The sequence below is a fragment of the Aethalodelphis obliquidens genome, unplaced genomic scaffold (genome assembly GCF_003676395.1).
Source record: "Aethalodelphis obliquidens isolate GAN/ISIS:26980383/991018 unplaced genomic scaffold, ASM367639v1 scaffold6, whole genome shotgun sequence".
In the NCBI taxonomy this organism is placed as follows: Eukaryota; Metazoa; Chordata; class Mammalia; order Artiodactyla; family Delphinidae; genus Aethalodelphis; species Aethalodelphis obliquidens.
Genome location: NW_020837950.1, coordinates 74,972,171 through 74,992,869, shown reverse-complemented (window position 1 = coordinate 74,992,869; position 20,699 = coordinate 74,972,171). Strand labels below are relative to the sequence as shown.

The 20,699-nt window shown below is 54.2% G+C and overlaps 1 protein-coding gene and 1 pseudogene across 4 annotated transcripts in view; both read right to left on the bottom strand.

Annotated features, from left to right (window-relative positions):
- LETM1 (leucine zipper and EF-hand containing transmembrane protein 1) overlaps positions 1-12,446 on the bottom strand; it is a 34,541-nt gene extending 22,095 nt beyond the window's left edge. The window contains exons 1-3 of one of the 4 annotated variants that reach the window (XM_027103948.1): positions 12,129-12,446; positions 8,106-8,166; positions 1,932-2,343 (exon numbers count right to left, since the gene is read on the bottom strand). In XM_027103948.1, the coding sequence (XP_026959749.1) occupies positions 1,932-2,343; positions 8,106-8,166; positions 12,129-12,207 (552 nt within the window). In that variant the 5' untranslated portion in view covers positions 12,208-12,446. The remainder of the gene's footprint in view (positions 1-1,931; positions 2,344-8,105; positions 8,167-12,128) is intronic. The other 3 variants (XM_027103947.1, XM_027103946.1, XM_027103945.1) reach the window with 3 other exon arrangements.
- Positions 12,447-17,639: 5,193 nt separating this feature from the next.
- LOC113618742 (40S ribosomal protein S23 pseudogene) lies at positions 17,640-18,137 on the bottom strand (annotated as a pseudogene).
- Between the last annotated feature and the right edge of the window lie 2,562 nt (positions 18,138-20,699).

The window sequence follows — 20,699 nt, the reverse complement described above, 5'->3', positions numbered from 1 at the left end:
ATACATAATTGAATCACTTTGCTGTACACTTAAAACTAACACAATATCGTTAATCAACTATACTTCAAAAAAATTAAAAATAAATAGTAAAAAAAGTAGATGCAGAAAAAGCATCTGACAAAATCCAAAATCTGTTCCTGATAAAAAGTCTGATGGAATTTACAAAAAAGATACTAGAACTAATAACTGAGTTTGGTAAGTCTGCAAGATACAAGATCAATATATAGAAATCCACTGTATTTCTATATACGAGCAATAAACAACTGGAAAATGGAATTTTTAAAATTCTATTTACCTACAACAGACAGAACGTGGAAGCAACCCAAGTGTCCATGGATGGATGATGGATAAACGAACTGTGGTCCATACACACAACAGAGTACCATTCAGCCTTAAACAGGAAGGAAATTCTGACACCTGCTATGGCGAAGGTGAACCTTGAGGACATTCTATGCAGTGAAACCAGCCAGTCACAAAGGACAGATCCTGTGTGATTCCACTGCTATGAGGTCCCTGAAGGGTTCAGATTAAGAGAGACAGAGAGTAGATGATGGATGCCGGGGGCTGGGGGCCAAGGGGTGGGGAGCTGTTATTTAACAGGTGCAGTGTCAGCTTAGGAAGATGACAAGAGATGAAGAGTTCTGGAGACAGATGGTGGTACCGACTTTACCCCAGTGTGAATGTACTTAATGCCACAGCCTGTATACTTAGAATGCTTAAAAAGGGTAAATTTTAGGTTGTGTATTTCACCAGTGAAAAAATTCCATTCACAATACCATAAAAAATATGAAGCCACACACTATTGCTGAGGGAAATGGAAAAAGTCCCGCCTTATTCCCCACTGGCCATCCCCAGAAGGGCCCCCATTGTTTATTTTCCAGCCTTTTCTTATTTTCTGACACAGGTTATTCTAGTACCACTGCTGTCCCAGCCCTTGATCAGTTATGCTTCCAAACAGCCCCGGTTCCTCTCCATGGGGGTGGTTAGATCCAAGGGCTGGGAGTCAGGGGTGCTCATTGCTGCTAGGCTGGGGCCCCAGACTGAAAGGGAGCAGAAGGTTTGACAGCATGAAGGATCAAGGATCTGACGAGAGCAATTTAACAAAGGCAGAAACTAAGTCACAAAACAACAGCTTCATCTGTGACAACTCAAAGAAACTGGGGGGTAACTTTCAACAATGCACTTGGCATAAAAGGATGGATTAGCAGTTTAATCATTCTAGAAGAATCACTTATATGGTGAGGGTGCCAGTCCTTCAACATGCTACACCTTAAGCAAGCAATTAAAGCTCCAAAGGAGGACTTCCCTGGAAGCGCAGTGGTTAAGAATCCGCCTGCCAATGCAGAGGACACGGGTTCGAGCCCTGGTCTGGTAAGATCCCACAGGCTGCGGAGCAACTAAGCCCGTGCGCCACAACTACTGAGCCTGCGCTCTAGAGTCTGTGAGCCACAACTACTGAGCCTGCGAGCCACAACTACTGAAGCCGACACGCCTAGAGCCGGTGCTCCGCAACAAGAGAAGCCGCCACAATGAGAAGCCCGCCCGCACACCGCAACGAAGAGTAGCCCCCGCTTGCCGCAACTAGAGAAAGCCACTTGCAGCAACGGAGACCCAATGCTGCCAAAAATAAATAAATAAGTTTATTAAAAAAACAAACAAACAAAACCCCCCCACAAACTCCAAAGGAGGAGCCGTGAGCACACTTCAGGCAGAGAACAGAGCCCCGGGGAGCCCACCAACGTGGTTATGGCTGCACCTCCTCTACAGAGCTGCGTCAGCCCCAGCGGAAAATCAGGAACCCTGAGGCGTCTGAAAGAAACATTCAGCTAACTCAGGCGAGAACTAAAGCTACTGCAGGACAATCTCTTGCTGTGACTTTAGACACTTAAAGCAACTGACAGGTGACCCCAGCAGGGGCACACGCCCATTACCTGCCTGCGCTCTCGGCGGGTCAGGCTGTGGCCGTGGAGGATGCGCCAGAGCATGCGCGCGGCGATCTTGGTGTCGATCCAGAGCAGGCGGAAGCCGTGGTAGTAGTGCTTCAGCTCATCCAGGACCCGCTGTCCCAGGGGCTTCCTCACGGCCGCCTCTGCGGGGGGGCTGTACACGGGGCCTCCTTCTTCCAGCTTCTTGCTCTTGTCCTTTAGGGACCGGAGGGACTTCTCCACCACAGAGTCATCGCCCAGCGGGGGCGACGAGTGCCAGCAGCGCACAGGAAGGAGCCTCGGCCCTGCGACCACCACGCACGTGTGCTTGGGCCTCAGAGTCCAGCAGCCGAGGGGATCGCCTCGCAAGGAAAGGTACACGGGGTGGATGGGACTGCAGCCGCCAAAAAGAAGTTTCCTTGAAGAGGGAAGAAAGAAGCCAGTGGTGAGGGGCCAGCCTTGCTATGACCTCCTGGCAGCAGCACAGACCACAGCCGGATCAAAACCTCACACCCAACGTCCCAGCGTGTAGGACAGACTCCCTGCCCCTTCCTGACGCCGGAGAAATACACTCACTGTGGGGAGCCAGTCCCCACGGCCTCAAAGGAGCAGGTCAAACACAAACAACCAGCAAAGGCTTCACCTCCAGACAAGACAGACCCAACCTCTGGGTGGGTCTCCCAGGCCAGCCCTCTCCCCAGCAGGTGACTTTCTACAAAGACCTGTGGTTCCTGAGCAAGTCTGTCATGAAAACCAGGGAGGATGTTCCAATCGGGGTGACCCGGATCTGTGCATCAGCTGACCGAAGGCCTCTGGGCAAAAGGACACAAAGCCCAGGCCTCCCTCTCCTCCCCCTGCGGCTCACTCGGCTCCCGCACTGGCCTCCTTGCCCACGCGCGGCGGCAGACCCCAGGCCCAGAGCCTCTGCAGCCATGCCTGCCTGGACACCCCACAGGTGCTGGCTCCGCCCTGGGCTTCCTTGGGCCCCCCGACCTGCGGGGCTACCCTGGTGCCCACCCCTCTCAAATGCTCACACGCGGGCCACCTCCCACTGGACCACGGGCTCCACGAGGCCCAGTGGGGAGCCGCCTCCACACCACAGCGGGAAGCTGCAGGGGCTTCCGGAAGTGGGTACCTCAGAGCCCTCTCCATCGGCAGCCTAGCAGGCCTACAGGGCTGCCCAGACCCCCGGCCGCCAGAGAAGGCCAGTCTGCTCTGCCGGGCCCCAGGCAGCTGTGTCCTCGGTGTCTGCCTGCAGGACAGCCGCTCGAGGAGGGCCACTCGCTGCAGCCTGAGTTTCGGCAGCCAGGACCCGGCCCTCCCCAGCTCTCGGTGCCCACTAGACCTGGCACAGCCCAAGGTCTGGGCATGACGAAGAGGTCCCCTTCCAACGGCAACACGTGATGGAAGGCCATTTACAACCCAACACTGGAACAATTTACCCACACAATTCTCCTTCCGTGTTTCACAATCTTCTCATCTCACGTGTCCCTTCAGAAACCTCTCCCTGCTCACGCACGAATCCACCACTGGGTGGCCAAAGGGCCACTCACTTGAGAGGCTGTTTATCACTGACACACCCCAGCTTCTTCCCACCTGTCCAGTCATCCCTGTGCACCTGGCCTGCTGCCAGCAGCGAGGACCCGAGCTCTGAGCAGACCATCCCAGGTCAAACTCCAGCTCCACCACTGACGGCTCCGTGACCTTGGACAAGCAACCTCTCTGCTTCAAGAGCACCCCTCGTGGATGTGTGTGGGCTAATACACAGGAAGTGCCCAGAACTGCGCCTGGGGCACAGCAAGCCCCATTAAAGCGGTTGAGAAGCCACCAGTCAGGGCTGGAAGAAAGCTGGGACATGTCTAGTTTAGCTGCCTTTTTTTTTTTTTTTTTTTTTTTTGCTGTACGCAGCCTCTCACTGTTGCGGCCTCTCCCGTTGCGGAGCACAGGCTCCGAACGCGCAGGCTCAGCGGCCATGGCTCACGGGCCCAGCCGCTCCGCGGCATGTGGGATCTTCCCGGACCGGGGCACGAACCTGCGTCCCCCGCATCGGCAGGCGGACTCTCAGCCACTGCGCCGCCAGGGAAGCCCTAGCTGCTCCTTTTATGCACGGGGAACACTGAAGGACAAGCAGGGACGGCCCACCTTGGCTCTGGCCTGTACAGGCGGAGACAGCTGGCAGATGGCACCCCCCGCTGGCCTCTCTTCTGTCCCGAGCCCCTCGGCCCCGCAGTCAACACCTAAGCCAGGAAAGGCGGGTCCCTCGAGCCCGCCCTGTCCTGAGTCCTACAGGCTGGGGAACAGCCTTGCCCAGGGCACGGCAGCACCGCTGGCTCAGCCATTACTTTCTGTGCCTCAGTCTCACCTCTCAAAGCGGGAGATGATCATGCCCACACCTCCTGTCTTCATCAAGCTTAATTAACCAGTTTTCCAACCCAGTTGCCAAGGAAGCAAGTGACTTCCTCGAGGTGTGATGTCAGTCACGAGGGGCAGCCAAGAGGCAAGGACAGAGACCCATGAAAACAGACCAAGCAGAGAGACATGGGGCACGCCCAGCGAGGGCCATCGGGCCCCCAAACCTGGCTGTCTTCTCGCATGTTAGAGAGACTATTAACCGTCTAGCCAGAGAGATTCAGCTACATTCCAAAAGCACAAAATAACAAAACTAACGCGGGCACTGTTGCCTTTCCTCGGGGAGCTGGGACAGACAGCATCTTCGAGCAGGCAGCTCCTGCTCTGCCCTGGCCCACCAGAGCCCAGGCGTCAGCCTCCTGGAAGTGCCCGCTCCCCTGACTGCCAACACGTGGGAACGTCCCTTTCCCAGGGGGACAGCATGCCAAGACAGCAGCCTGAGGCTGGACCAGGGAGGACGCCGACCCTCCACGTGCCCCTCAGCTCCTCAGGGCAGACAGGAAAGGGAAGGCGGGATGCAGCAACAGGCACCGCGACCCAGAGGGTGTTCCAGAAGTGCAGGTGCCCAGAGACAAGAGGGGACCCCACGACTGCCTGCAGGACAACATGCCCCTCAGCCGGGACCTGGAGCCCTCGGGGCCATAGGACATCCATGCGAGGGCAGCACCGTCACCAGCAGCTCAGTATGTCCGCAACGAACCTTACACGCGCTCCCGCTAAGGGAGGCTTAAAAACAGAAGCAGCTCATCAGCTCAGCTTTTCCCACTGAATGGGGTTCGGCGCCTGCGGGGGTCTCAGAACCGCCTGCTGTCTCACGGTCTGACGGCTCATTCAAGTTGTGGGTGCTTCCTCTCTGCCTTTGTTTCTATGATAAGGGAGGTGAGAGCAGCTAGACAATGTCCACGATGTTATCTTGGATCAGAAGCTCCCCCACTCACCCTTCAGGGGTCTGGACTGTTTCCATTAAGACTGAGATTGCAGGGCTTCCCTGGTGGCGCAGTGGTTGAGAGTCTGCCTGCCAATGCAGGGGACACGGGTTCGATCCCTGGTCCGGGAGGATCCCACATGCTGCGGGGCAACTAAGCCCGTGCGCCACAACCACTGAGCCCATGCGCCGCAACTACTGAAGCCCGCGCACCACAACTGCTGAAGCCCGCGCGCCTAGAGCCTGTGCTCCACAAGAGAAGCCACTGCAATGAGAAGCCCGTGCACTGCAAAAGTAGCCCCTGCTCGCCGCAACTAGAGAAAGCCCCAGTGCAGCAACAAAGACCCAACGCAGCCAATACTTAAATAAATAAATTTATATATAAAAAAAACCCTGAGATTGCAAAATGACTGTTAAAAAAAACTAATACAAACGAGTACCGCTTACAACCACTTATCTATGTGACTCAAGATTTCTTACGTCGTGTGATCAAAATAAACAATAAACATTCCTGGTGCCGAGACGACACGAGACTTCAACCTCGCCTGCGACCCCTGACCTGGAGTGTGTGCGCTCGGGACGACCGCTTCACAGTTCCACTGTTTCACTTTCTAATCAAAGTGTTTAACTTTCTAAACACTGTGAACTTAGAAAACACTAGAGTCTCTATTTTTTGCTGTCGTGATAATGCGTGAATGACTACAGCTCTCTGATAACAGAGCTGGCTACTGAGATGAAAGAAAACTGAAAAACTGAAGCAAACGCACTGGGAAGGAAGAGACAAAAAATCACTGCTGTGCACTAGGCAGCCAATTAGAGCTAAAACAATCAACAGAGCTGTGTGAAGTGGCCGGGCACAAGAAAGCGTACCCAAATCAGTAACTTCCACGCCGCCAACAATCACTTAGAAAAGATAATGAAGAGCGAGCCCCCTCAGCCCCACCAAGTACAGCGCATCTGGGAACTGTCTTAAAGGCCATGCACGTGGCCTGCATAAGGAACACGACAGACCCTTTTCCGAAAGAGGGAAAACAACTTACAGGTGGAAAGACCACGTGTGATTTTAAAAGTTAATATTCCCCAGTGATGTTATGGGTTTAACGACATTCCAGTTACAATCCCCAAAAGACCATCCTAGAATGGAAATAATTCAAAAGTTGGTCTAGAAGGACTGTGGAGAAAGGAGGCAGGGGAGGCCTGGCCCCCAGAAAGTGACAGGTGCAGACTGTCCCCTGCAGGAGAGGCAGGCACGCCAGCCCCGCAAGCGCCGGGGTCACTGACCCACGTGTGGCGCCACCCCGCCACCTGAAGAGCTAGGCCACACAGCAGAACTAACCTGCCTCAGCGCTCAGTACTTTAAAACCAGAGACTTCACACCGAGACCCAGACTTCCAGCTTCTCCTGAAAAACCCTGACAGTTGACCCTGCGGGACCACATCCTTCACGGCAACCATGACCGCACCCCCAGGTCACCGGTCACCCGTTTCCAGCCACCCACTGGGCCCCAAGCCCCTGAAACGCCAGCCGCCGATTAAAGAGTTCACTTAGAACTCTGAAATCCAGAAAGAGTAAAGATGTTCTACACTCATACGTTAATGCCTCCACATCACAAAAAGAGGTTTCGTGGCGACAAAGTCTGGTGACTATCAGAAGAGGAGCCTAATTAAAATCAAAGCCCAGAGCTGGCTGGGAGCACTCCGGCAGCAGGTGGGGGCCTGCAGAGGCTGCTGCTGGGAGGGGCTTCTGAAAATACTTTGTCGTGTCCCCGCCAAACACTGCCCACGCGCCCATTCTGCTCCACGAAGACACCTGCTCATGGGTGGAAAGGCTGGGCCCGGCTACTCATTTTAGGACTGTGTAAGAGCCAGAAAACTGGAAATCCGCTTACATACACTTTTGCTTTAACAGCAATCCAGTCTTCACGTACAGCTTGTGTACTGTTCGCTTTAGGGAATGAAATCTGTCCCAGGGAGCATCCTCCAGAAGTTTCATAGCCAAGATGAGGCAACACATCAACGATCTCAAGTGAATGAGAAAACCCGAGGAGCCCACAGCTCTACGGACAAGGGGTCGTAAGGGCCCAGCACTCTCACAGAGGAAGGATCGGGCGTGTCGAGAGGCACGAGCTCCACTCCAGGTACCCGGGGCAGGTGGACATGGACCCGGTGCCGACAGCGGTCTGGGTGCCCCACCACACAGGTGAGGGCGTCAGGAGACTAAGCTCAGGGGCTGGGCAGGGATGATGACTGGCGAGGAGAGTACAGCAGCCCTGCGGGAAGCTCAAGTCCATGGGTGACAGTGGACAGGGGAGTGTGGGTGCCACTCCCTCCAGGAAGCCCTCCAGCCTCTCAGCAGTACCACAGAGCTCCCACCACACTCCAGATATGGCCCCAGGACCAGCAGGGCAGGCCCCGTGGCCAGCGGTCCATCCACAGGGCCTTCTCCGAAGGACCGAGCGCGGTGCCAGGGAGGGTTTGTCTGTGTGTTCACACGAAAAGCCACTGGAAATGGCAGCTGTGTGAGTGTGGAAAAGACTCGATACTGTACGCAGACTGTGGTTACCCACTGCATGTTTCAAAAAACAGATACATAAGGAAAAAAACCAGAATAAAATATACCAAAAGGCTAATAATTTCTGTAACAGGTACTGGGATTATGAGTGTTTATTTTCCAAATATTCACTAATGTATGTGGTTACGTATTTCAAGATGAAAAGATACAGGTTTAAAAGAACAAAGAGCAGGAACGTAGGCTCTACCACCTCCCCAAACCGAGAGTCGCGCGTCACTTGAGCACTTTCAAGCCCCCACCTACAAACGGGCAGAGGGTGACGTTTATCTACTTACATGCAGCTCGTCAACCCCGCGGTGCTGGCACAACTGAGGCAGGCACGATCCCCCGCACGACCTGCGATGAAACCAGAAAAAAAAAGTCAGCCTCAAACCAGGAGCTTCACACTGGCACCATCTCTTGTAGGCTAAGTCTCCGGAAGCTGAGCGAAGGCTCTGCCCCAGCTGGAACGCAGTGTCTTGGAGGCAGTCCCGGGGCGCAGGCACCCTACCTTGGGGCCCAGGCCCTGGCAGCCCTTAAGGCCTCCCCAGCTGGGACCGCCCCCCACCAGCCCCGGCTGCCTCTGGTGGGCAGACGCAGGGCGCACGTGACCCCCAGCACACAGAGCAAGGCAGGGCCCTGTCCCAATGTCCCAACACGCCCCTGCCCGCACGAGCGGTGGGGGCCGTGAGAACTGCCAGGACAACCGACGCCAAGAGTGAACCAGTTCTTGCATAAACAGTACTGAGGAGTGCGCGGCACGTTTCAGGATTTTCACGCGCTTTTGATGCTTTCTCTAACGCTAGTTCTCAAGCCCTTCCTCCAGCTGAGGCGGATCCGCTTTCCTTGTTCCCCCAACAGAAGCCCCCCACCTCGAGACCTTAACTCAGAAACGGGCCCCGCGGCAACCAGACCAGCTGCCGCAGCGCCCAGAGCCCCCTGGCCTGCCTGCCCCCCGCACGCCGCCCTGCCGGCCCCTTCCCATGCCCTCCCACTCTGAAGGCCTGGAGAGCAAACCCGGGGGTGGGCTCCAGGCTCTGCCCGCCCCCCGCCCCGGCACAGAAGGTGGTGGGTGTGCCACCCCCTCCTCCCGAGGCCCTTCTGTGTCTCTTTCCCGACAACCACCCTGAACTCTGACCCCAGCTGGGTCTCCTACAACTCACTGCTACCCTAACTCCCCAGAGTTAGTCCTGGGCCCACAGACGGCCCGCCACTTCAAACACCAGTTGCAAGTGGGGTCCCCAGGCTAACCACACTCCTGCCAACTACAAATTCGGGGTATCCATGACCCTCTCGGTTTTGATAATTTGCTAAAATGGCCCACAGAACTCAGGGAAGTACTCTATTCACTACTGCAGTTTATCATAAAGGATACAGATGAAACGCCAGACAGAAAAGTATATAGTGCAAGGTCTGGGAGAGTCCTTGAGCACAGGGGCTTCTGTCCCCACTGACTGGCACGTGCCACCAACCCCAAAGCTCCCCAAGCCTCCCTGTTCAAGAGCTCCTATCTTCACTGCCTAGACATGACTGATTACATCCTTGGCCACTGGCAGCTGAACTCCATCTCCAGACCCCCTCCCCTCCCTGGAGTTTGGGTGTGGGTCTGGAAGGTCCAATCCTCTAATCACAGGTACCTCATTAGCATAAACTCTGGGGTGTGGGAAAGGGACTCATTATGAATAACAAAAGATATTCTTATCATTCAAGAAATTCCTAGGGTTTTAGGAGCTCTGCCAGGAACCCACGATGGGGCAAAAGAGACCAAACTTATTTCTTCCTATCCCACACCATTCTTAACCTGGCTTCCAGTACACCAGGCTCTTTGGGTTCTCCTCCCTAAGCTGCTCCAGGGAGGATCCTCCCTGCCCCATCTCCAGATCCTCCCCAGGCACTCCGTACCTGAACACCTGAGGATACACGAGACCCAGAAGTCCGATGGGCACCTCGCACTCAACAGCTCCAAGAACTCCCGGCCCCCCCAGCCTGCTCCTCCCCCGTGCTCCCGTGTTTCAATAATGGCCAGACCAATAATGGCCATTCAATAATGGCCTGCTCTCACACCCAGTCCTTGGCAAATCTGGTCAGCCCACCTCTACAAGTCCCAGCCCACTCCCAAGTCCGTGCCACACATAGCAATTTCCTCCCAAAGAGTACAGTGTGCAAAGGGCAGGAAGCAACTCTGGAGAAGACACCACCTTAGCCCAGTGATTGAGGTCAGCACAGCCATGGTCTTAACACCTGCAGGCACCCTTGACAGATGTGATGAGAAGGACACACTTCACCTCTGGAGTCTTCCTCCCCAAAACCCTTAACCCCAGTCTAACCATGACAGAAACATCAGACAAATCCCAATAGATGGGCATCCTACAGTATATCTGGTCAGTCTTCCTCAAAACTATCAAAGAGTCTGAGAAACTGTCACAGCCAGGAGACCAAAAAGAAATGGTGACTAAATGTAATGGGTGTCCTGGATGGGGTCCTGGGACAAAAAAAGGACATCAGAATAAAGTATATACAGAATAAGGGAAATCTGAATACACTGTGGACCTCGGTTAATAACAATGTATTAACGTTGGTTTACTGATTATGACAATGACCCAAATTGATGTAAGATGTTAATAATGGGGGAAATGTTCTCCAGAAAAGGGCTGCCACACCCAGCTGGGAGCCTCATTTCCAAGGGTTCAAGGACTGGCTCCCCACGGTCCAGCCCTGGGTCTTGCAGGCTCTGGATGCCCTGTAGGTCCTACAGAAAATCAGTCGTCTGACCAACACTCAGCCCCTTAGTGTCTGTATAAAGAACAGTGCTAACCATGGGACACACCTGTGTTCCTGGAATGATACAACCACAAAACAAATTCAGCTGATTTTTAAACTGTAAACATGCTACAGAAACCTGTGTGGAGGGACTTCCCTGGTGGCCCAATGGTTAAGAATCCGCCTGCCAATGCAGAGGACACGGGTTCGAGCCTGGTCCGGGAAGATCCCACATGCCGCGGAGCAACTAAGCCCGTGTGCCACAACTACTGAGCCTGCACTCTAGAGCCCGCGAGCCACAACTACCAGCCCACGTGCCACAACTACTGAAGCCCATGCACCTAGAGCCCGCGCTCCGCGACAAGAGAAGCCATCGTAGTGAGAAGCCTGCGCACAGCAACGAAGAGTAGCCCCCGCTAGCTGCAACTAGAGAAAGCCCGCGCAGCAACGAAGACCCAATGCAGCCAAAAATAAATAAAATTAAATTTAAAAATATATATATCAAAAAAAAAAAGAAACGTGTGTGGCCAAAGTATTTTTATCACCATACTTAAGAGGCAAGAGATATGGAGAGCCCTGACAGCAGAGGGAAGGACTAAAAGCTGGACTGGGCAACCAGACTACCGTTCACAAAGGAGTGCTTGCTGTTGCATGCCCTTCTGCCGGCTCCAAAGGTCTAAGCAGCTGATCGACCATTATTGTTAAAAAATGACAAGAAGCGTGTTTTCCAGGGTGCCTTTACAAACTGTGAACACCTTGAAACACATAATTCTATTTGACAACCTCAATCTCATAGGACAAATAACAAGCCACAAACTCAGAAAGGTTAACGTAAAAAGAGACATGGAGTGAGGGTCACTGCAGGCACCCTACATGCGAGCCCCTAAGAGCTCCGCGTTATGTGTGATCTCCGTGTCACAGCTAGGGTCACTGAGGCTCCAGGTACAGCGGGACCTGCCTGAGGCCATGCGAAAAGGCCTGGGGACCCTGCACGACGCCCGTAACACCATAAAGGTATCGGTCCCAGGAACGTCCGCCCTTCAAGCCGGCAGAGCCTGCTCGCCAGTGTGTGCCAGACCCCGCCGTGGCCCCCGCCATCTCTAGAGCCCCGAACGTGGCCCGAGGGCAAGAGTGTCCTCGCGCGTGGGCGCCAGGTCCACGGGGCTTAACCACGAGAGGAGCGCCGACACCGTCCCAGGGCTGGCTGTCAGCGCGCTCCCTTCAAAACTTTCCCAACCCCGCTCCCGAAGCAGCGGCCGGCGACAGAGCAACTAAGGTCACGGCGCGGATGAGTCACACGCGGTCCCCGCGGGAAGTCACGGCCCGGCCGCTCCCCACCCCCGGCGACCGGCCGGCCAGGGCGGGGCGGACGGGCAAGGCCGTGCAAGGCCCCTCCCGGCGTGACCCGGCTCCGGGCTCGGTCCGAGTGCCGCGATCCACCCAGCGGGGAGTCGCCCGGACCTGAGGGTAGCGGGGGGCCGGCCCCGAGGCCCTCCCCGGTCCGCCCAAGACGGCCCCGGCCCCGGCCCCGCGTCGTCGGCCGAGAGCCGGCCGCTTACCCCTCGGAGCGGCGGCGCGGGGCGGCGGGAGGCGGGCGGGCCCCCGGCCGCGGCAACTCCTCAGTAAAATGGACGCCATGTGCCCTGCGCGGCGGCCGCCGGCCTTCTGATGCTGCTGCTCCTCCCCCGCGGCGGCCGCGGCGCCTCCGCCCGCCAGCGGAAGAATGAGAACGGTAGTTGGTTGCAGGTGGCGGGCGCTCAGCTCAAGGACCCGGCACCGGCGGCGGCCACGTCCCGGGGCCGACGTCCGGTGGCGCGGGGCGGGGCGGCCTGGCCGCCGCTCCCATTGGACCCTTAGGCGCCCGGCGCCGGCCAGGTGAGGGGCGGGCCCGCGCCGCCGCGGACTGCCCGTCCCGGCGTGCCCCGGGAGGCTGCCCCTGCAGCGCGCTGCATTCTGGGTCGCGGCTCGACGCTTGGCCCAGCGTGCCGGCTGCAGGGACTCGGGGAGCCGGCGGCGCATGCGTGCTGGGCCCTTCCGCGTCCGGACGGCGGCGGCGGCTGCGTAAGGCTTGGCGTGCGGCGGGGCGGAGACCCGCACCGACTGGCGGCAGATACCTCCGGGACGTTTGGGGACCGTCCCCGCCGGGGGCTGAGGGGCGTCGGCGGCCGGGCCTCTCTGGCCGAGCCCCCGGTCGGCCTCCGCCTCGGGCCGCCGCTAGTAACGCTGAGGGCCCCGGCTTCCGGGCGGCGCCCCCAGTGCCGCTCACCGCTCGAGCGTCTGCCCCCGGGCGGGGAAGACCCGGCAGCCGTCATCTTTGGGCCCCACCTTTCCCTTCCCTAAAGGCGGTCCGTTGGTCGTGGAGGGTCGATGAGGTGATGCAGGGAAAGCACGCTGGGGGAATGTGGGGCTCGGCGGCTCCTGGGGCCCCGTAGTCGCCTCCCCAGCAGGTCACGCCCACCGGCCTGCACCTCAATCCTTCCCCGGGACTCCCCACCCTGCTTCCCCAGGGCCTTTGCCGCTCTAAGGCCCTGCTCCTCCTGGAAGTGCTTTGCAGTCTTTCTCTCGCCCTCTGCCTGTCTTGTTCGCGGATGTGACCCCAGGGCACTGCTTGGTGAGGTCCTGCAGTGCACACGCAGCGCGCATCTGTGTTGTGCGGTGCGGGAGTGTGGAACTCCTGATCGCAGCAGGCGCCCGTCTGCAGGGGCTGCTTGGATGGCAGTCTCCCTGGGAGGCTCCCGCAGCACTAAGCCCTCACTGTCTGGAGGAAGTAGCCTGCCTGCGGTGGTTTTCCTGAACCTCCCTGAGCCAGAACTGCCAGGTGCTGGACCGGGATAGGCCTAGAGTCCCCGCCTCAGGTGGCGCCAGTCAGTGCAGGGCCCTTTAAAGATGACATGAAGTGCCTGTATTGGCCTTGGGCAGTGAGCGCTCTAGACTTAGAATGCAGGGCTAGTCTAAGCTCACAGATGCCTGAAACCCACGACCCCACTGCCAACAAACCATAAAGCCTGGCTCCTACCTGGCTTTATGAGCCTCGGAAGAGGGAGGGGAAGGGTGGGGTCACAAGGAAGGACAGTCCTTGGGCTAGGCCTGAGCCAGGGCCAACAGGCGCTCAGGGTTGGACAGGACGGGACTTTTAATGTCCAAATTGTAGGAGTATGCTGGTCTTAGTACTAGTAACTGACATTAGCCCTGAGCTCCTGAGGGCTCTGTCCCAAAGCTGTCGAGGGGCAGAGAGGGAAGCCGTACAGGGGGCCCGAGGATCAAAGCTGGTCCCTGATAATGCTTCAGGGTTCCAGCTGGCCCGAGACAGGGCAGAGCGGGAGGCAGTGACCGACCAATGGGCATGAGTGTCCGTCTGTTTGCAGGACTTTGAATAGCAACACTGCTCACTGCCCTTGGGTGACTCACCCCTGCCCAGCCAGGTGGGGTGAGAAGGAGAAACCAAAAATCGGGTCTTCGTAGAGCGGTGAGGGTGCTGTGTCTGGGGCTTCTGGGCAACCTGGGCAGGGTGGAGTTTTAGAGAAATTCATTTTTCAACAATCAGTAACTTTATTGGGTTTCCTGATTATCAGAAGAACATATGCTTGCTGTAGCCATTCAGGTCTATAAAAATAAATATAAAGAAACGAGTAGAAATCTGGCATCCTGCTGACTTGCATGCACACCCTTAAAGCGATGAAAGGCTGCCTTCCTGCCCTGCGTCCCTTCATGCAAGAAGAACGCAGAATCATGGCGCAGCGAGTTTGTTTTAAAATTATGAACTCTTTCTGCCTTTTTTTCCTCTCTTTTTGGGCGGCTCTCTTTTCCTCTTCTCTGTGCTCCCCACATACTGTACATAAACTTCTCTCGTCACTGTGCATTTACACAAGTGACAGAGTCGAGAGAAACAAGGTGGGATGTCCAGGCAACACAAATGCCCCAGTTAGGGAGGTTAGAGAATCAGGTTAAGGAGTCAGGTTAGAGATCACATAAAGTTAGGGATGAAATTAGGGACCCGATTAGGGGGGTCAGATTATAGATCAGCTTAGGGAATCGGGTTAGGGGTCAGGGTGCCAGAGGAGGCCTGGGCAGAGCTGTGTGCTGTGCTCCACGCCTTGGTGCAGGGCAAGCAGAGCTGGATTGGACCATGTTGGGGTTTGGCCCAGAGGTGTGATGAAGGAAGAAAGGGACAGTGGGGTCAAGGTGTGTGTGCAATAGGGTGGCTCATATAAGGCTCGATCAGGAAGCTCAGACTGGGGAGGAGGGGAAGGGGGAGAAGGTGGAGGCGGCTTGGGACAGTGGCAGGTGGCAGGGTTATCCGCCTGTGGGGCCTGCTGGGCCTGAAGGGAGTTTGGAGTGGGGTACCAGAGCAAGTGAGCTGGCCCGAGAGGGATGCTTACAACAGGGGTGGTGGGCGTGGCTTGAACCTGTGGGCTGAGGCGAGGGGTAGGGTGTGAGCCCAGAAGAGGCTGAGGTGAGGCTGGAGGGCAAGGTCCTTGAGGAGAGGGGCCAGGTGCCTTCCCCCAGCAGCCTCAGCCACGTTGGTGTACGGAGCGCCCTGATCAAGCGAGATGGTGGCTGTGGACTGGATATGGGAGGGACATGTATTTGAGTTGAGAACCCAAGGATGGGGTCCATGGACCAAGGCTGCGCCTACTGGTTCCTCGCAGCGACACCCACCCTCTCCTTGCCTCTTCATAGCGGAACCCTGGGTTTACTGAAAAATCTTTTTGCAAACCTTTAAAATTAAAAGTTTTAATATTAAAATTAATGTTACTTCAACGTGTGTGTAGTGAAGTGGCCATGTCCCAGGTGTACAGTCTGAAGCGTTTTTCCACTGTACACACAGCCACGCCGCCCTCACTCCAGTCAGAGCAGAAGGCTGCCAGCCCTCTAGCAGCCTCCCCATACCCGCCCCCGACGTCCCCCCTTCTCAGAGATAAACTCTACTATGACTTCCACCTCAAAAATCACTTCTGCCTGTTCTTTCACTCTATATAAATGGAATCAAATAGTGTGTACTTTTCTTTTAATCTGGCTGCTTTCACTTAGCATTATGTCTATGAAATTCTTCAGCGCTGTGGGTAACGTAAGTTTGCTGTTCGTCATTGCTATGCAATGTCCCATTGTATGACTATACCACAGTTTATCAATGCTGTGGTTGACGGACCCTCCATTTTTGGCCCTTCTGACTAACGTTGCCATTAACATTCTCACACGTGGCTTTGCTGCACACACGTACGCCTTTGATAGTAGAACTGCGGGTCAGAGGGTGTGCTGAAGTTCAACGTTAGTAAGTACTGACAGGTGGTTTCCAGGGTGTTGCTCCCAGCTTACCCGGCCACCAGCAGAGCGGAAGCAGCGCTCCGCCGCATCCCCGCAGACCCTGGTAATCACTCCCGAAGGTGGGGGCCTAGGGTGGCTTCGTTTTGCATTCCTTTCATGACTAAGAATTTGGAGGCACTTGAATATCTGGACCTCCTCTTTCCTGGAGCGCCTGTGTAAGGCTAGTTTCTTATCCCTTTCTCCATTGGGTCATCTGCATTTTTCTTTTTGATTTCTAAGAGTTCTTTGTATACCCTTAGATTATATGCATTTCAAGCGTTTTCTCCCATTCAGGATTACTTTTTAAATTCCTAATGGTGTCTTTTGATGAAGAGAAGCTCTTGATTTTAATGCTTTAATATCTTTTTTGGTGAATGCTTTTAGATTTTTGGTTTGGGGGTTCATTTATTTATTTATTTATTTATTATATGGTGAATGCTTTTTGTGATTGAAGAAGTCTTTGTTACCCCAAGGTCCTGAAGATATTTTTATGTTTTATTCTAGAAACTTAATTTTTCTCTCTTTCACATTTAGGCTTATGATAATTTGGAATGGTGTTTGTTTTGTGTGTTGTGAGGCAGGGATCAAGGGTTATTTTTCCTCTGTGGTTACAGAATGGATCCAGCACCGTTTATTGAAAAGACCATCTTCCTTCCCCTTCTGTAGGCAGAATAATGGTCCTCAAAGATGTCCACATTCCATCCTAATTCTGGAATTTGTGATTCTGCAGCTTTACACAGAAAAAGGGATTTCGCAGAAAAAGGGATTATATGAAGCATCTTCAGATGCAGTTTGCTCTGGTTTATCCCGCTGGGCCCAATGTAACCATGAGCGTCCTTAGGAAGGGAAGAGGGAGGAAGAAGTGAGGGGCGGAGGGAGGTCTGACCACAAGGAGGAGATCAGAGTGACATGGTATTAGGGGACTCAAGCAGCCATTGCCAGCTTTGGAGATGGAGAAGGGGCCTTGAGCCAAGGAACGCAAGCAGCCTCTAGAAGCTGCAAAACGCAAGGAAATGAATTCTCTCCTAGACCCTCCAGACAGGAATGCAGCCCTGATGACACCTTGATTTTAGCAGATTTCTGACCTACAGAACTTTATGATGATAAATTTGGGTGGTTTTAAGCCACTAAGTTTACAGGAATTTGTTACAGAAGCAAATAACTAATCTGTCCCACTGAATTACACTCTCACTTTTGTTATAAATCAGGTGGCCACGTGTGCATGGGACTCTATTCTGTGACTTTTTTTTTTTTTTTTTTGCGGTACGCGGGCCTCTCACTGTGTGGCCTCTCCCACTGCGAAGCACAGGCTCCGGATGCGCAGGCCCAGCAGCCATGGCTCACGGGCCCAGCCGCTCCGCGGCATGTGGGATCTTCCCGGACTGGGGCACAAACCTGTGTCCCCTGCATCGGCAGGCGGACTCTCAACCACTGCGCCACCAGGGAAGCCCCTTTTTTTTTAAAATCAGATTTTTCCCCTGTCCTTTTAGCAAAATCTTCCCTGACCTAAGGTCAGAAGGGTATTCACTTATATCTCCTACCAAAAGATTTAAAGATTTTCTTTTACTATTTAATACCTTGACCCATCAAGAGTTTCCAGGAAATTTTGCGTGTAGTGTGAGGTACAAGCCGAACTTCGTTTTTCTTACCCTACAGATAACGCGGCATTTTCCCAGGCCTCCTTACTGAACGGTCTCTCCTTTCCCCCAATCGGCCGTGGCCCTCTATCACGTACCCAAGTTCTGTCTGTCCTTCTCCATCTTCTTTTTTTGGCATACGGAAATTTATTACTATCCTGCTTTCATCATCAAAACTTATGATCTTGGTCTTTCCTTCTTGCCTTTGTATAAGGCCAAAAGAGAGACATTGGCTACTCTGACAACCTTGAAAGTGGACTCCAGGAATGTCACCAACAGCATGACCTTTGCGACCAAATCCAGCAACCAGAACTTCATCATTTTCCTCAATAAAATTCAAACAACCATCATTGGGTACAAAGGCTGTTGTGTTTTTTTGCCATTCTTGATGAGCTGAACCCTGACACACTTCCTGATGGCAGAATTCGGCTGTTTGGCTTCAACCCCTACTTTTTCAAGCACAATTCCCTTGGCATGAGAATCACCTCCAAAAGGATTGGCCTTCAGGGCTGTGCCCAAATGGGCTTTCTTGTACTGTTTATCATGCCACTTCTGGTCTTGTCGGTGGCTGTGGGGCTTCCTGGCAGTACGAGGACCGTGACACTTGCCCATCCTGTAGGTGCCACGGGCCTGAGCGAAAGCTGTCCTTCTTTCATTGGTCAGCTGTTCCCTGTACCACTACGCTGCTCATGGTGGGTCCCCATCAGAGGCACAGCCACCCAGAAGCTAAGGAGGCCCCTGCATGAGGCCCAGACAAGTCAGTGTATTCACACGGCTCTTTTCTTTTTGGGTAAGTGGGCAGAAGAGTGATATTTGGATTGATTGCTATTGTTTAAGTCCACTGTCTCTTTTCTTCCTGCCTGTCCCTCTGGTTCGACTATGAAATGCTTACGTGTGGTTTGCATCCCAACAGGCTGAATCCTGCTTGGGGCTCACTGAGCTTCTTGGATGTGTAAGTCAATGTTTTTGTCAACTCTGGAAAACCTTTGGCCATCATTTTGGCAAATATTTTTTTCTGTCCCATTTCTACCTTTTTCTCCTTCTCAGATTCCAACACACATATGTTAAACCCTTTAATATTGTTTGCCAAGTGCCTGAGACTGTTTATTTTCTTCAACGTTTGCCTCTCTGATCGGATAATTTCTTCTTCAGATTGGATAATTACTGGGACTCCCCTGGTGGCACAGTGGTTAAGATCCGCCTGCCAATGCAGGGGACACGGGTTCGAGCCCTGGTCTGGGACGATCCCACATGCCGCGGAGCAACTAAGCCCGTGCACCACAACTACTGAGCCAGTGTGCCACGACTACTGAAGCCCACGTGCCACGTGCCAAAAAAAGATTGGATAATTACTATTGGTCTGTCTTTTTTTTTTTAATTTATTTATTCACTTACTTATTTTTGGCTGTGTTGGGTCTTCGTTGCTGCACGCAGGCTTTTCTCTAGTTGCGGCGAGCGGGGGCTACGCTTCGTTGCGGTGCGCAGGCTTCTCATTGCGGTGGCTCCTCTTGTTGCAGAGCACAGGCTCTAGGCACGCGGGCTTCAGTAGTCGCGGCACATGGGCTCAGTAGTTGTGGCTCACGAGCTCTAGAGCGCAGGCTCAGTAGTTGTAGCGCACGGGCTTAGTTGCTCCGCGGCATGTGGAATCTTCCTGGACCAGGGCTCGAACTCGTGTTCCCTGCCTTTGGCAGGTGGATTCTTAACCCCTACGCCACCAGGGAAGTCCTACTGGTGTGTGTTTAAATTCACTGACTCTTTCTTCTGTCGCCTTCAATCGTCTGTCAAGCCCATTCAGTGATTTTGTCATTTTAGTTATGTACTTTTCATTTCCAGAACTTTCATTTGCCTTTTTTAACAGCTTCCATTTTTTCTATTGAGATAGATTCCTTTTCACTCACTAGACCTTTTCACTCACTCACTAATTTTCTTTGAATTATTGAATATCTCAAAACAATGACTTTGCAGTCTCCATCTGTCAAATCTAGTAACACTGGGCTCAGGGGTGGTTTCTATTGACCGCTCTTCCCCTTGATTTTGGCCACATTCTCTTTTCTTTGCCTAGAGACTTTTTATTGTATTTTGGTTGTTGTGGATGATATGTTACAGTCTCTAGACTGTTATCTTCCTCTGAAAATGAAAACATGTGCTTTCCAAGAGGCCAGACCACCAGAGACGGAAGCTTCTGCCTTCCGCCCCTCTGGATTCCTGCTCTGGGGGAGGCCAGCCCCCATGTTAGGAGGACACTCGAGCAGTCCCTGGAGCAGTCCAAGTGGGGAAGAACTGAGGCCTCCTGCCAATGACCAGCACCACCTGAGTAAAGCATCTCAGCAGCCCATCCACAGCCCCAGTGAAACCTTTATTTATTTTTTATTAAAAAAAATTTTTGGCCTCACCGCGTGGCATGCGGGATCCTAGTTCCCCAACCAGGGATCGAACCCACGGCCCCTGCAGTGGAAGCGTGGAGTCCTAACCACTGGACTGCCAGGGAAGTCCCCCTAGTCAAGCCTTTAGATGATGGAAGCCCTGGGTGACATCTTGTCTGCAACCTCATGGGAGACCTTGAGCCTTGAGCCAGAACCTTCCAGCTCCCCCACTCCCAAATTCCTGACAAAGCAATTGCATCCGATAATCGGTGTTCACTGGTGTTTTGAACCACTGGGTTTTGGGGTCATGTTATATGCAGCAGTAGGTAGTGAGACAGGGTGAGACTGGAGGATGTCTTGCTCCAGGGTGCAACCCCAGTTCCCAGGGCATGGATCCTGGTGTCTCAGCGGCTCAGCCAGGGACGTACACAGGGCTTGATGAGGCCCCCACTCGGGCCAGGCCAGAGCTCCCACAGCAGTCGTTTTCTGGTCCGTCTGGGGTTCTCACCCCAGCCAAGGGCAGTGGAACATCTTAGACTCCCCTCCACACAGTGGCCTCTCCTCCAGTGTCCTCCCCACAGATTCCAGCCGCGTCACTGGCCCTCGGCTCAGTGGTACAGGCTGCCCCACTTGGACTCTGTCCCTCTGTGCCAGGAGGGGTAGAGAGCTGGGTGGGCGGGCAGGGGGCAGTCAAGGCGTGCCTCATAAAGTTCTCTTCCCTGGGGAGCGCAGTCCTGCCCTTCCCTTCCCCCACCACCTGAAAACGGTTGCCTCATCTCTTTTGTCCATGTTATGGTTGTTTACAGTGGGAGGTGCAGTCAGATCC